A 16,879-nucleotide genomic window follows, 5' to 3' on the forward strand; every position below is an offset into this window, starting at 1 on the left:
AGTTAGTGGGCTAAAGATACAGTTACTGTTATACTGGTTATTGACCTGAATTAACGAATTAAAAAAGGATTTTTGGACATCTCTTAATAACAATGTTGAAAACACTTCAGAGAGAGGAAAGCACTTGTTTAAAAGAGATAGATGTAAGACTTATTAGTAAGAAACAGTTATTTACATTATTAATCACAGTTAATTGGGAGATTACTTTATTATGGGGTTTTTTTTTGTTGTTTTTTAATTTTCCTCAGAAATCTCGTTCTTGCAGAAGAAAAAATGACGTAAGCTGCGCTGTTTGCCAACCCCTCTTTGATCATTTATATGATCTCAACCAGTCTTCTGTCATTAGACTGCAGATGCAGACACGCTGAGCTTTAGTTCTCAGTGGGTTCTCAGAAGTATAACTGTAACTTCCCAAATTTGTTTTGGCTATATAAGGGGGAAAAGAAGAAAAGAAAAAAACAAGAATCACAGCTCTAGGTGATGAACAAACAACCTTGCTGAACTGTTAACATTCCAGTCATAGTGCAATTTAGTTAATCTGGCAAATGTAATTTAAGTAACCATAATACTGTGCACCAATATGTTTTAATTTCTCTGTTTCAGAAAGTTATCTAGCATGTTCTGGCATGCTTCTGGTGGCATCATGGACAGATGGTTTCTTCAAAGTAGGCAGCATGAATTGTTATATTGTTAGAAATGCGTGGGCACGTTATTGCAAGAACTTTTGGTAGGCTACTGAAACAGATGCTCAGCTCTCACTGTTGATCATACTAATTTATAGGTCATGTGTTGAAATATGTTGCTTTCTGTGAGAGTGATCTCTGAGTTAAGAGATCCCCCCCTCACCCTCAACGCACGCACACACACACACACACACACACACACACACTCATATGTATATGATTAATCAGCTGCATTCAATGTGCAGCGAGTAGTGCAACGAAACCATGAGTTGTTAATTCAGAATACAAAGGGTTAATGAAAAAATTTCTCCACTTTGGTAAGAAGTCTCTCCACAAAGCGTGTGATGTCAAGACGAAGAACTGTCTGAACACAACCGGCGACGACAGCATTTAAACCCAGTCTCTGCATCAGACAGCCAGTACAGAGAGCTAGCGAACTGGACACAGCATAGTCCTAAACTGTTCGGTTTCAGAGCAACGACTAGGAAGAGCGTGCTGCACTGGTAAACAATACGAAGCGACTCCTCTCATCCCACAACTATTCTACAGTGGTGAGTTTCTCGCTGCATTGTTCTTAGGATCCTTAATAGAAAACAGTTGCTTTCATAGTTGCTATTGCCATGGGACGATGCTTTTAAATAGTTTGACACGTAGCTAGCTGGCAAGTGGCCCCGCACTAGCCATTGCTATAAACGTTAACCAGTAGTTTGTGTTGCTAAGGATACAGCTGTCGAGCGGCTGCCCTCTAGACCTGTGTAGCGGAGCAGCAAGAACATGTTTAAGTGGCACAAAACAGTCGTGTATGTATTAAAATGTTATTTATATGTTGATATTTCAGGATGTATTCATGCATTACATACAAATTATTTCCACTGGACTATTTGGCTGTTGTATCTGCCTACCAACGCTGGTTGTTATTAACTTTACTAGCTAACATTAACAGAACTTTACAGCTCATCCGTATTGACAGTCTGTGAAATCAGTCATTTACAATAATCTTACATGAAATATGTAACATGCTCAGTGCCTTTAGGGCCTTTCCAATGTCAGAGAACTATCCATCCATCCATCCATCCATTATCTCATCAATTAGTTTAATGACTCCGCTGTCTCTGGTTTTGACTGATTCTGAGCGACATGCCCACTTGCTAGACACAAAACAATGGCCTGTAGGTAGCCTAACTTTCAGTTTTAACGCCTTGAAAGGCAAGCTTGTGTGTTGCGCTGTCTCAGTAACTCAAGCATAATGTCATAAAAGCTCCTGTTGTGTCTAATCTCAAGTTCATTCAGACATTTTATGGCTGTTCCAGGCAGAGAGGTATACATTTTATCTATCTGAAAATATTGTCACAGGATAAGTTCTTATTGGTTTTATTACACTGCATTGTAGTAGGAGTTAGTTTCATAGACGTGTCTGTGGATGGTATAGATGATTAAAGCTGCAGTATTTTGAGCTCTTTTGCTTCAATTTGATCTGTAATAACCCGTTTTGATCTTGTTTCCAATACTGAAATCATAAGCCGCATCAAAGCTGTATCAAATTCTGCTTTAGATGAAACGTCTTTGATCTGCTGCAGTTTAGACTGAGTGTGGCTTTTTAGGGTAAATTCTGGGCGTCATATGAGTTTTCAAGGCATGTATTTTAAAATGTCAGGCTAAATTTGCTTAAATGTAACAACAACAACAACAAAAAAGCCCCCTGTTCAAAAACAGTGAAAATTAAATTTTGCCAGTCAATGACCTGTTTGTCAGTATTTCTTTCTTTCTTTAACCACTTAAAACATTATCAAACTAATTTAGTCCCCACTCACCTAAGGGTATTGATCCGATTCCAGCAGAGCGCTGACAAGGGATTGCTGTGTTGTCAAGAGTGTGCACAGACTCAGAAGAACCCTATCTGTGTTTAGAGTGTGCGATCAACGATTTGCATAGACCAGTGCTCATCTAGCCCCAGTGCTTCGAAGATGAAATGGTTTAAGACATTGAGTATCAATGACTCTGATCACTGTCGTATTGGATGCTAAGCTCTGACCCTGTTGTTTCTTTGTCTACAGTGGTTTTGGAAGCTTCACTAGAAGTACTGGGCTCTTGAGGGGAAAAATGTGAGAAGCCGTTGCTGATTACACGAGGAAGAGGACTGGCTGGAACAGAGCTCAAGATTACAAAGAAACAAGACAAACAAACAAAGAAATGGTTGTTATCAAGTTCCCAAGGTGACTCATCGTCAGTTGGTAGGAGTTTTTCAGAGGGCAGGTGGATGACTGGGGGCGGGTGAATGGCTGGGTGGGTAGAGGGGGAAGGGGCAGATAGCCACAGTTAGAAAGTGCAGAGTGACGCCACTGGTCTGTGAAACATAGAGAAATTCCATTATCCTCAATCTTCCATCTCCTTGCGGAGAGCAGGAAATCACTGCCCGATGCGGCTGACCAACTCTGAGGTCAGGAACGAGAGCTATGAGTGTTGACAACACGGGCAGGGCTATGACTAATGCGAAATGGATGAGAGGTCGAGTGAGACATTTTGAAAATCTCTTGGTGTGTAAAAAGGCACGGAGAAAAAAGAACAGTAGGACTTGGCATGTTATTCTTAGTTTTGCTTAGTTATGCTCAGCGTTAATATGCATACATAGGCCTTTGAACATACGCACTGTGACTGAAGCTCGGGGTGGTGGTGGTGGTGGTTGTGGTGTGGGGTGGGGTGGGGGGGTGGGGTTGGCTGTTGCACAAGATTAGGAGCATCTGAGGGCGACCTGGTGTTTGGTGTTTAAGTTTACCAACCCCCTTATCTGAGCTGTCAAGAAGGAGGATTCTCTTCCAAGAGTCACAGAATGCTATAGAGGCAGTGGCAGGGAGGGAGGGAGGGAGAGAGAGAGAGAAAGAAAGGGAGAAAGAAAGAGAGAAACGAGGGAGGGAAGGGCAGAGAGAATCAGAAAGTGATTCTGAGGAATGGAGAATACAGGAACCAGTGAGTGAGTGTGTGAGTGAGTGCCTCCTGTAACCAAGGGTGCTGTGATAAGACATCACAAAGCCACACGCTGTCTGTCTCTCTCTCTCTCCCTCTTTTTCTGTTGCCCTACCTCTCTCTCTTTCTCTCTCGCTCTGTCTCTTTCTCTCTCTTGCTCGCTCTCTCTCTCTCTCTCTGTAGAAACTAAACAAAGGAGCAGCTAACATCCAAACCGTCAATTGACTGCATCGGCTGGACTGGCATACTTGGAGTTCAATAGGGCTTTTTGAGACTGAAGACTGGGAAAAAAGGGAACAGGAGAAGCAGCCTGATATAGGTGGATGGCCCAGGATTCATTTCCAGCACCAGCTGCTTGTTTGACTCATTGGACCAACTGGATCTTTCTCTTACACTCAACTGTCTGTGCGGTTTTTTGAAGTGGTCATTAGGCTTACAGGGACTGTGTGGACTGAGGGCCACCCTGGGCCAGAAGGGCATTGTTTGGCACAGGCCAGGGAAGCCTGGAGAAACAAGGCAACCATGGGGAAGTCCAACAGCAAACTCAAGTCTGAGGTGGTGGAAGAATTAACCAGGAAGACCTACTGTGAGTATACTGCCATCTCTCCTGCTTTTTAAAAGAAACTCACTCATTTTGTCTTGCTATCAGCCTTTCATTTTCTTTATATTCCTGATTTAGGTCATTCTAAAGGTTTTGTTTTTGACTTTTTCAAAGGTCCACAGCTTTCAGCTTTGCTTCACAAATGTTCTGTCTATAAACCAAGGTCAGACTGGAGTTTGCAATTCTGAGATCAGCACTGAGGATGTGTTACTCTGGTTTTGGTGACTTTTAAAAGAACAAATTAATAAACATAATAATAGTAAACAAACAATTAATAAACAAAAAATACCTTTAGATACCCATATCCACTACTCATTATCATTTTTCCTGGAATATATTCATCGCACAAAACCTGCAATTAGGTATGTTACATAATTCACCACTTTTTAAAATATGAAAATTTACATACACGCACACACACACACACACACACACACACACACACACACACACACACACACACACACATACTGAGAAAGAGATGTATTACCAGCAAGTTTCAGGTTTTGAAATAGATTTTTAGAGATTTTTGAATTCTCTCATTGTGCTCATCTTGCTCTTTAACAGAGAATATATTACAGTCAAAGTGGAACAAAATGAAAACAATTCTGCATATGTAACATCAGTCTTGTTTAAGCTCACGTTGTATACAGTATTTAATATTATTTCAGAATTGCCAGGGCATCACAAATCGTGATGAACCGAAGTATGCAAGCAGGCCTAATCAGGATCCTTAAAAAAAAACAAAAAAACACTCCGTTGGGATTATGAATATGCAGATTGTCAGGTCTTGAGATCTGCAATCAAGTTGGTGGTTGCCCAGAGATAGCTTAAATAAGCTTGCCTGCTACCACTGAGGCAGATTGGGTTTCCATGGATGCATTTATATATACACACAGAGAGCCAAGTCTATTCTTAAGACCTACGCTATGAAGTAGCAATGTAAAGAACACTCTGTTATGAAAAGCGATAGCTTGGTATCATTGTTACCCTCTGTTTCAAAGACGGACGTATATCATGTTGGTCTGCAGACTCAGATTCACATCTAACAGCACTGTGGGCTTTCAGTGAATTCGTTAATTATGTTAACAGAGTTAATCAAACATTTATAAAAAACATTGGACTACAAATTCTATATCATTTGTAATTGTGATTTTGGTCTCTATAGTTAATGAAAACATGCAGTTAGCTTCAGCTACAAATACAAGGGCTGTAAAACAGTGTTTCTTATCAAAGGTGTGATATGCCAAATCATTTAAATCTACGCTGTGTGCCCTATGTGTCTGCTGAAAAATCAACAATGGTTAAACTTCGTGTTCCTTCAGTTGTCTATCTAATGACTTCATGCAGTGTGGCGAATTGCTAGTTTTCCTATGACTGTGCTGTAGGCATGTGGCAGCTCATGCACCCAAGTATGAATAGTCTGTTTATCTTTTCAAAAACAGCAAATATTTTTTATGGTCTGTGTCTTGCTGATTTGTTGAAGCCTTGCTGCCATGTTCTCTGAAATATATTACCGTGGCACTTGTATATGAATATTTGGAGCTTTGGACATGACTTTGGACACGACTGAAAACACTTTTATACTGATATAAGTGTAACAGTTCAATAAGTTAATTTTAGAAAAAAAAAAAAATCTTAATTCCATTTTGAGTTATATGTACTGAGACAACAGAACGTCGGTGATATGGACAATCACCGGTAATCAGGGCTGATAATTGCAATTACAGCATCAAAATGATGTGATTACTTTTCTCGTAACTGTGCTCATTACATTGTTTAATTTCAGTAATAACATTTGTTTTAAATCCCTTCCATTTGTCCAATTCCTGTGTAATAAAGGAAACACAGAGACACTTGAGTAGATGAAAGACAGAAATGAAAGATAGAAACATATTGGAGGTGTGTTTCGCGAGTTAATTAAACCGTTAACATCCCATCATGTTTAAGGACCCATCATGTATGAAAATGCTGGATGGGCTCAGCTGTCAATTATTATGGTTCTCATGGGTAAAGGACACAATGTTTTGGACTCTTAAAGAGGGGTGATTTTTGGGGCGTGTTTGCTAAGCTCCTTAGCAATGCAGATTGCTGAACTTGTGATGTTTCAAGAGGAACAGTGTCTAAAGTAATAAAGACATGAAAGTGCTACAGCTAGATGTCATAAATTAGGTTCACATAGGCTGCTCTTTGACTAAGGTGTCTGCACATGGGTTCAAAACGCAAGGCCAAACAGAAAAATACGTCTTAATCAGTTGACTTCAAATATTAATCGAGGCCCTGAAGAGGACAGTTTCATCAAGAACAGCCAGCTGAAAACTTCCTAGAGAGAGAGAGATACTGTATTTAGTTTGCTGTTCATGACCCCGCTTTTAGGTCTAAAAATGTGGAGAACAGTAATGTGGTCAGATGAATCAGTTGTTGCCATCCATGTGCTCGCCTTCTACCCTGAAGGGTTCTAGTGGCTCCTCTGATGTGGAGATGGGTATATCCCCCCCCCCCCCCCCCCCCTCCCCCCTGCGGTTTAGGTCCGCTCAAATCCTCAGAATGCAAAGTAAATGTCAGTAAATAGAGAGCCGTTCTGAGCATCTCAAAAATGTTAAGAACGATCTCTTCAAAGAGCAGGGCACAAGTAGTCACTGAATGGTCTGACTGGCGTGGAAGCAATGTAAAACCGTATGCCTTGGCTCTGTCAGTCTTTAGATCTCGACTCGGTTTAAAACTTATGACAGATTCTGGGCAGTGCCTCAGACAGTGTTTTTCACCACCATCAGCAAAACACGAAAATGATCGAATTTCATGTGGAAGAATGGTGTTCCATCCTCTTAATGGTGCTCTAGACAAGTGTAGAATATATACCAAGGAACTCTGAAGTTGGTCTGGCAACTGGTTGCCCAGTGCTTAAGATGCATTAAGACGTGTTTTGTCTGTCTTTCTTTATTTTGGCAGGTACCTGTAATCCCTGATTATTTTAACCATGTGAATTGCTTTCCTGTATGGAACATCCCATATGAAGTGAATTAGCTTTGGAGCGAAACGAATATGGTCAATGACATTTATCAAATCCACCTGCATTTTATATAGGATTGCCTTTGAATTGCAAGCTTTTATTTAAAAAATGTTTTCAGCTACACTTAGACATGTGGGAGTGAAGGATAGACCTACTTGTTTTGTGCATTTTTAACAAACCCCTTGTAGTCTTTTTATACTTCAGGTTACCAAGCAACACAATGTTAGTTAGCCTCTGTATTGATTGGTGGGGTACACAATACTGTGGGCTGTGTTTGGGTTGTACTCATGCAGATGGAGAATGGGAATTGACAGATGATGGCTTTCTAATGATGGTGTTTTGTGCACGTTGCAGCCTCATGGTGGGCGCAACATGAAGAGGCATTGGGAAGGAAATTGCAGCGTAGAGGAAGATGGGGCTTCGTGCTGGGATGGGCTGTATGCTGCTGTCATGTGCTAGCGCCCCCTTTCCTGCTCCATCCAGCTTTTATTTCCCCTTTTCTCTCTCTCTCTCTCTCTCTCTCTCTCTCTCTCTCTCTCTCTCTCTCTCTCTCCCTCTCTCTCTCTCTCACTTGCTTTCTCCTCTCTCTCTTTCCATACTCCTTAATTGCCTCTCTGTGCACATAGAATAGAGTAGTGTAATTAAGGCTTTATCAGCTCAGTGTTGCACCAAAGGGCATTGGGCATTATGTTCTCTCTCTCTCTCTCTCTCTCTCTCTCTCTCTCTCTCTCTCTCCATGTATCTTTCTCAGCCTTCTAGGCCAACGCTCTCCCCCATGCTCTCTTCAGAACTCTTCTTATCTTCCCTCTCATCTCCCTTCCTTTTCTCTTTGACGGTTTCATTCTCATCCTCCCTGTCCACTTTGGCATAACTTTCCTGAATTTGTCCTCTTTCTTGTTCCACTCCATCTCCATACTTTCTATATTTATTCTCTAGTCTCTTAAAATGCCTGTTTTAAGCTGTCAAATGCGTTCAGTTATGCACAGCCTTGTTTAACTCTATTGTCTGACTGAATTTGCTACTTAGAAAAAGCTTGGACTTAAAAGGCATAGTATTATAATTAAATCGATCCAAGTGGAACAGCTTCCCACACTGTCATATTTGTCAAGGTATAATCCTGTAGTTTAGGCTTGATGTAATCCTTTGATTTTCATCTCACATAGCAGTGTATCTCTGACAAGTGGTTGGCAAAGTAAACACTGTTCATTTGAGGAATTGTGTACAAAACCTTTGCTGTTAATGATTTCTAAGATGACATGAGAGATAAACTATGTATGTGTGCAGCTGATACATGTTAGACTAATTCTCGATGTCCATGAATCACATGTACTGTAAATCGGTAGTAATAGGCCACTGTACAAAGACTGTATGATACAGTAACAGTGAGCTGAGCTGAATTAATTCTATTCAGGGAGTACAGTGGAAAGGGCAAACCCTTTGAGGTGACTTCTTGCTTTAATAAGCATTATCTGAAGCAGGGCTCTCTCTCACTCACTCCCACCCTCTCTCTCTCTCTCTCTCTCTCTCTTATTCTTTCGCTCTCTCTCTTTCGCCCTCTCTGATACACACACTTCATTGGCTGATTGCATTCCTTGGCCTCTGCTTTGACAGCATTATGCAATATAACTTGATTTAATCTTGGCCATGGTAAATTCATATCTCCCTCTGCCTCTGTACGTGGATAGGCCAATTAAATGCTGCCTTCTCTTGGCTGACGGTTGCGGAGACTTTTTTGCTGCAAGTGTTTGTTTCTCATGAGCTGACTACATGATTAGGCTCTTTGTTGAGTGATAAGCAAAATGAAGCATGTATGAGTTTCTTCTTCTTCTTCTTCTTCTTCTTCTTCTACTTCTTCTTCCAAGTACATAATAGGACTGGCAGGAAAAACGTCCACGGCTGAAGTGCCCTTGGCCGAGGCAACTCCCAACTGGCCCCTGGGGGTTGTGTGTGCTTACATTGGTGTGTATGGATGGGTTAAATGCAGAGGTCAAATTAACTGCTCATTGTTCACAATGTGTGTGCGATCACAGAAATTTAATCTTTTAATCTTTAATCTTTTAATCTATTATTATTATTATTGTTATTACTACTACTACTGTTAGTAGTAGTAGTATTCGTAGTAGTGTTACTTAGCCTAAGTGTTATTATTATCATTGTCATTATTATATATTTATGTATTATCATTTATGTGTAGGTGACAAGTCCAAATCATTCAAAGAAAGTTCTCCATCTATACAAAAAATACAAAATATGCAATACCACAAAAGATGTCATGACATTGCTAAACCCCATAATGGGATACAAGAAGCAGGAAAAGCGTGAAAATGAGAAAAGGCAGCAATGTAGAGGCTCTGTTATGTCATGTCATCTCTCTGTAGCTTCACTGTTGCGGATATGCAGCTTTAAGTTTATGGGAGAAATGATAATGTCCTCAAGGCAGGATAATGAAGACAAATGACCTTAGCCCCTTCCTCAGTGTGGTAGGAAAGAAATTGATCATCTTCATCTTTGCATTTTTGCATTTTACATTCTAGTCAGTCATGAGATATTTGCATATAATTTCTCTTCAACCCCCCCACCCCCCGCCCCAGCCCGCCAAAAAAAAGCCCGAAGTATGAATGATCTGTTTACTCCCCAGAAGAGTCCTGTTTTGTTTTGTTTGTTTGGTTGCTTTTTTTCATTCAGAGCAGAGTCTCTCTGTAAAGAGTTTATTCCCACTAAACAGACTGATGAATGAATCCCATCTAATGACCACAATATCCAGTAGCTATAATACACAGTCACTGTGTAGCTTCTTTAGCTTCTTTCTAGCTTAGTCCCCATGATGAAACCATGAGACTGAGCATTTCATTTCAGTTGTGTGCTTCACATCTGTGTTTTCATCATCAGCGCTGTGTGTGGCTTTTGACGGGACGTGCTGAAAGAGGCTATGAGATGTTTCCCGCAGGTTTCTTTTTTTTTTCTTTTTTCTTTTTCTTTTCTTTTTTTTTCTTTTTTTTTTTGGACAGCTCCCTGTTCTTTTTTTTGTCTCCTGAAACGGGGGCACTGTGTTCCCGAAGGACGCTTGCATAGGTAGGAGGACAGTTTCTTGCAATTTTAACTCCCTCCCTTTTTTTCGTCCTCATGGCAACAAGATACCGACTAAAAAAATTTGACATTAGCCTCTGCTGAGGTAGCGTGACATATTAAGTTATGTGGACATATTCCACACTGACATAACCACAAGAAGAATCTATTGCATGTGTTCTTTCTGCAATACCCCCAGATGTGTCCACAAAGTACAAATTATTGCTGGCAGAAGAAGTCTTTGTAAGGTAATGGTGGCTCTGTACAGCTGGTAACATCATTTAGGGTTTTATGGTGAACGAGCCAGTGGTCAGAGTAAGAACAATATTGGAAAACTTAGCTGCCTAGACTCAGTTTAGATTTATTTGGGAACAGTAATATTACTTACATCACTTGCCCATGCTCCCTGTGTAAACATATTTGAGGTCAATATTTTCATTCTGCTTTATATGGTGAAAGAATCATGGATAGCCTACCACTAAACCCTAAGTCAGTCACAGCTAATCCAGCATCTTCAGAGGGTCTTATCTCAGAGGTGTTCCTCAGAAGCAATTAAGTAAAATGACATGTTACATTTCACATATATCTTTCGATGAACAAAGCTGAAATAGCAGTTTGGCTCTCAAGACAACCCACGTCCTGGGCATAATCAGTCAGCTACACTTGACTGCACAGCAGCAGTGGGAGATGCTTGGGGAAATGTACAAACCAACACTACCAGGAATGTGCTAATTGCAAAACAAGAATCCACTCTTGGTTCTTGTTTGTTCCTCTCATATCAATTTATGCCATACCCAAATGATTCATGTAAATAATTTTCGACAAAACAAAGAATAGGTGTGGGGTTTTTTTTTTGTTTGTTTTTTTTGTTTTTTTTTGTTTTTTTGTCTGGAGTGTTTCATGCTCTTTAATGCTGTAAATGACTTTTTATCTAGTGCACATGGAAGAGAAATTTCTAATTAAAAAGATTACTGATGCTAAGCAGGCTATAGGCCTGCTGACTTCCTTGATGGATTCTGCTTTTAATGTTGGCTACTTTCTCAAAATAGTTTTGTCTCTTCAGAATTGAGGCCAGTATTTTTTTTTTTTCTGTTTTCTCTCTGGCACTGAATAATGAATGAATAACTTTATTCATGTAAAAAGCGTGCTATTAGAATTCCAAGGCGCCCTCAAGTTACACTTCATTTTCAGTTTCAGTTTCTAGTTGATAATGTCATTGTATTGCTAAGACTAAGTGCTAGATGTTAGCCAGGTAGGCAAAAAGCAACAAATGATCTGTGTTTAAATTAGAGTCGGAGTACGGTGTCGTTGTGTGAAGTGCCATTCAGCGTGTTCTGAGAGTTAAGGGTGGATTTTTGCTCTCCAAAGTATTACAGGGCTTTAGAGTTTTCAACACAGAGGAGCGACAGGCCAACTCTGACCATCGATTTCCCAGGGTTTGTTACAGGGAGCACACTCTTGGGGTCTGATTGTGAAAATTGCCTCTGATACTTTTTGAGATTGGAGTATGCAGTGGGGGTATTGTTAAGGGACCGGATAATCCACTCTGACTGATAGTTGAAGATAACATTTGCTGTCTATTGGTGATTGCTGTTTGGTCTCGGAAGAGCACTTTACCTGACGCTATAGCCGCTCTTACTCTTTTATCTGTTTTTATTTTCCTCAATGGTCTGTTTGGCTCTTTTCTCTCTATCCTATCTTTGTTCCTCTTCTCTGACTGTTTATAAGGAGGAATGATCTTCTTTCTTCTCATGGTGCTTTAGCAGCAAGGTCAAGTGTTTTGTTAGCCATTGCTTTGTGGTTGATGAATGGTGTGGGGATATTGAGTCTAGTTTCAAATTAATTGGATAACTAGGGTGCACCCGGCTGCAGTCTAAAAGACTGTGAGTATTTCCAAGGCAGTAGATTAGAATGTGCGAGAATGTTGTTGCGCTGTTTAACAGTGTAACCCAGTTTGTCTGAGAAATTAATGGTAGTTTTCTCTGATATATCACCTTGGCCCAGAATGGCCCCATGTGTTCATCACACTCTCTTTTTGTTTTCTTTTCACAGTCACAGAGAAAGAAGTGCAGCAATGGTAAGTAGCAAGTTCAACACCCCCCCCCCTCCCCACCAACCCCCCCCCCCCCCCCCTTTTTTTTTGGTTTATCCATCTGCTCCTTGTTCCTTTTATGCATTAGTATTTCTTTTCTTTGGTTACATATGATGTTCTCTCTGTATCTGCCCACCCCACTTTTTCATTTCTTTTCTCCTCTTGGGCTCTCCTTTCTTCTCCTCCCTCTGCCATCTCTTTTTTTTGGCAGGCACAGCTCGGAATGATTACATTTCTGTGCCAGTTCAGAGCTCTTTGCACACCAGCCTCTCGGCAAGCTCGCATGCATGCACTCAAATAACTCTCAGGCTGTTGATCCTTGCATAGGGCTTTGGCATTGATAAACTGCACCGCACTCCTCCTTCATCACTTTTGTATTCCCTCTTTTCATCCGCCTTTATCAGTATTCTAATCTTAGTTACATCTTGAGTGGTATCCAAAGCACAAGAGTGTGTCATCCAGAGACAAGACTTGGATCAAGGTCAGATTTGGGGAACAGGTATAAATTTAAGCATTTGATTGAAAAAAAAAAAAAAAAAAGGCAGGTAATGCACACTATTTTTATATTTTTTTTCGCTGTGTTTTGATGTATAATACACACATGATATAAACTTGAGATTTTCCAGATACAAACTGAGTTGAAAGACAAACATTCATATCTCACTTCTTGTGCTTTCTGTACTTTGTCAGCCCTGTTCCCAAATCAGTTAAATGCACAGCCTGTTGGCTTATATGGTTAGGAAGAGACAAAGTCAGTATACTCAGTGTGCCCTTTTTTTTTTTTACTGCGTACCCTTTTTCTCATTATGTGGCCACTTCTCTTGGGGTCCTCGTCCTCAGTCAGGTATCAGTGTAGGGATGGTCAAATGTTGGCTCGCCGTTTTGGATCGAGGATTTGTGCACTGAATGAGTGATGCCACCCCTTGGGAGGACGCACCCAAGGTCAGCCAAACATTGGCGCGAGCACGAGAAGGCTTGTTGGGGGAAAGCCAGACTCAATGGCACTGCTGTTGAGTCATTTCTGACACCGCTGATGGGGGAAATGAAGCCAGCGATGAAGGACGTTTCCTCCAGAGTGAGGGCGGAGACGCTAGCTTCCAGAGTTTTAATGAGACTGCCGTACTTAAGTTCTGATGCGTGTGGTTACCTCCTGGACTATTAGACTGTGCGCCCTGGTCGTTGTGGGAGTGCCATCCGCCCCTGTGGGGGCCACTTCAGGGGATTGGCAAAAGCCATTAAAGAGAGAGAGAGAGAGAGAGAGATGGAGTGCGAAAGAGAGCGAGGCGAAAAGTGCCTTTATGTTACCACATCTTGTGCTTTTAAATGTGCCTCAGTAGAGCCTTAGCACCTCTACAGGAGAAAAGTTAGAGCTTGAAGTGTAGTTAAGGAATAAGCATGTCACTGTGTTACAGATTATCTTTGACGTGACCGCTGTGATGTGTCGTGATTCGCTGTAAAAAAAGAGGTGGTTTGCCAAAGAAACGTGTTTATGGCTATTTTTGTTTTATGACTATTTTTATCTACCACTGATGGTTTTATCTATGTTTGGAGGAAGACTCAATAAGATTGTGAAGTGATTAAGTATATTGTCAAAGTGCATTATAGATATATATGTGTGTATATATATACGTATGCATGTGTGTATGAATGCATGTATGTTTGTAAGTGTGAATCTGTCTGTCTGTCTGTCTTTCTGTCTGTCTATCTGTATGTCTGTCTGTCTGTCTCTCGACACTATACATGCAAGGCCCCAAACTGACAGAACTCTATGCTAATTGATTTCTGATTCAAAGTTTGTTTTGTTCTTCCCAGGCTGACTCACCCTCCACAGTTATTCATGTTATTATTAGAGCAGGACCACATGTGGCCCTAATCTGATTTCTTCACTAAAGACCTTGCACACAGTCTGGAGAATCGATGTGATATGTGCATATCAGATCAATTGCAGTGCATAAGGCCCTGCTCAGAAAGCAAGAATTAGACATCAGAAGAATTCAGTTAGTCATTTGTCTCTCTCCTACAGCAGTTAATGGGTCTCTGTGTGTAGCGGCTCACAATGGAAGACTGATTCTGAATGCAGGGTAATCTGCTCAAGTGCAGCTATGTTTGGCCCTGCTGTATTATCTGATTCAACATATGCATAAAGTGGGAAATAACCTTAGTCTGCATCCTCACAAAGTGAGCGCACACGCACAGACACTCACACACCCACACCCACACCCACACACACACACACACACACACACACCACCCACACACACATACACACCCACACACACTCGCACATACACACACACACACACACACACACACACACACACACGCCCACACGCCCACACCCACACACACTCACACACACACACACACACACACACACACACACACACACACACACACACACACACACATTCCCCTGCAATATCTGAGTAACTGCTGACCAGATGCAGTGTCACCAAATGATGCTTTAGACATCCTGCTTTTGTCTATAAGCCTGTGATGCCTCATCAGTCCAGGTTCTACATTCCCTCTAGCAATGACCTACCATCAAAATCCCATTTGCCAGCTCTGATGTTAAGCAATATCTAACCAAAGACTCAACTGATCCCAGATCAGTAGTTAGGGAGGAGGTGCAGTGGTAATCAGCGCTGTAGAGAGTGAGATGCAGAGGGGACTTTACTGTGGGGAAATGGAGCCAGATGGTGTGTAATTAGTGAGGCAGGCTGCCCAGACACTGGAGAGCGGTGTGGGCAGATGAGATTTACCGTTCTGGAAATGTGTGCAAACCCATGACTCTCACACAAAGAGAGAGGACCCAAGGCTGGAGGTTAAACAACTTTGCAGCTTCCTACTAAACGAGGAATAATTCAGTGGAGAGGAAGAGATTTACTTTGGTAAATTGTGACAAGCCCTGCCCGTTCCATTCAAAGAAAACGAGAAGGATAATGTGACAGAGTGCATGTCCGTGTAACAACCTCCCAGTGCGACGTGTTTGGACTGAGCGAGTGTTGAGATAAGCTTTCCAGACAGTCTGGGGATCTTTCTCTCGTGGGAAAAAAACAGCCTGTTTACGAAATCAGTATCTTCATAATGTTTTAATGGTTTTAGATTGAAGCCCAATTGTTCAGCCTCAAAACAATGCAAATTCAAGCCAAAGTTGTGCTGGAGTAGTTCATGGTAAAATGTATTTGTTACAGTTGTTTGCTCTGTGGTCATTCATTTCCTGGGCTGATTTGTCTGAGTGGGTCTGATCATCCCTACATCCTTTAATGTGAAGCATGGTGAAATCTCCAGAAGCTTACTTCTTTGAAAAAGTCTCCTAAAACAAAAATGCCTGAAAACAGCTGCAGTCAAAGCAAGCTTTCAATACACATATAGTAAATGTTATTCAAATGTTCAGAATAATGTACTAACAGAGGTGACATAACAGGTAACAAAAACAAACACAAACTGAAATGGTGGTTAAAATTGGGGGGGGTGGGGTGGGGGGGTGGAATTAAACAGAATGGGCTCTAATAAAATAAACCATTTACCACATTAAACTAGTTGCACGAAAATAAAAATGTTCCTCACTACAAAGGAACTTAGTCACTTTATCTCAATGAATCAAATCCATTTCAACCATAAATAAACAGTTTTATTCCACATTCCTTTTTAATTGTTGGGACTTTTGCCCCTTACAATATGCTACCAACTACAGGCAGTGCATTTGAATGCTCATTTCCAAACTGCCTGCATTCCCAGACACTACTGACTAGTGAGCCGTCACACTCTCTGTGTGGAGGTTTGTCCCAGACATACCGACATGCTGAATCCCCGGAGTCCTCCCACCTGCTTACCCTTCCTCCTCTGAACTGACTTAAGACTGAGTCATACTTCCAGATAATATTTTCTGCTGAATGATCGGAGTACCTTTTTTCCAGTTCTGTCTGTAATGGTTTAAATAGCACAGCTGGTCTGTCAATTGGTCATTAACTAGTTGACTTTGAACTTTAGCTGTCAAGAGAAGGGTTTGACAACATGACAAGGGCAAGCATAGAGCTACACAGTTCACAGTTTAATGAAATGTAATCAGTGATGCAGATGCTTTTCATTCTGATGTTTCTGAATTTTATATGCATCCACTGCAAATTGAATCTGTGAGAAATGAAATAATGCAACCAAATAACCAAGTCAGCTTTTCAGCATAGTTTAACATCAGTGGATATCCAATGAATACTTTTTTTGTATTGTTTGATGATTTAGGACACAATTTGAAACTCACTTAAGCTAATTCATTCAGAGCATCTTTAATTGACTTTCAAGTCTTTTTTTTTTTTATGTCTCCCAACTAAATAGCAGCCCCTTTGAAACAGACATCTAGCCCCTTAAAGATAGTTATAGTGATAGACAGCTTTTTGTTGAATACTGGTTTGAAAGAAATTAAATTTCATGATCATCAGCCCCCTTCAAATGGGTAAAAAAAAAAA

The 16,879-nt window shown here is 40.9% G+C and overlaps 1 protein-coding gene across 1 annotated transcript in view; it reads left to right on the top strand.

Annotated features, from left to right (window-relative positions):
- The first annotated feature begins 4,141 nt into the window (after positions 1-4,141).
- Positions 4,142-16,879, top strand: part of ncs1b (neuronal calcium sensor 1b) — a 20,672-nt gene continuing 7,934 nt past the window's right edge. Inside the window, exons 1-2 of the mRNA XM_030776082.1 lie at positions 4,142-4,230; positions 12,374-12,398. Coding sequence (XP_030631942.1) covers positions 4,167-4,230; positions 12,374-12,398 — 89 coding nt within the window. The 5' untranslated portion in view covers positions 4,142-4,166. The remainder of the gene's footprint in view (positions 4,231-12,373; positions 12,399-16,879) is intronic.

The sequence above is a fragment of the Chanos chanos genome, chromosome 1, assembly GCF_902362185.1.
Source record: "Chanos chanos chromosome 1, fChaCha1.1, whole genome shotgun sequence".
In the NCBI taxonomy this organism is placed as follows: domain Eukaryota; kingdom Metazoa; phylum Chordata; class Actinopteri; order Gonorynchiformes; family Chanidae; genus Chanos; species Chanos chanos.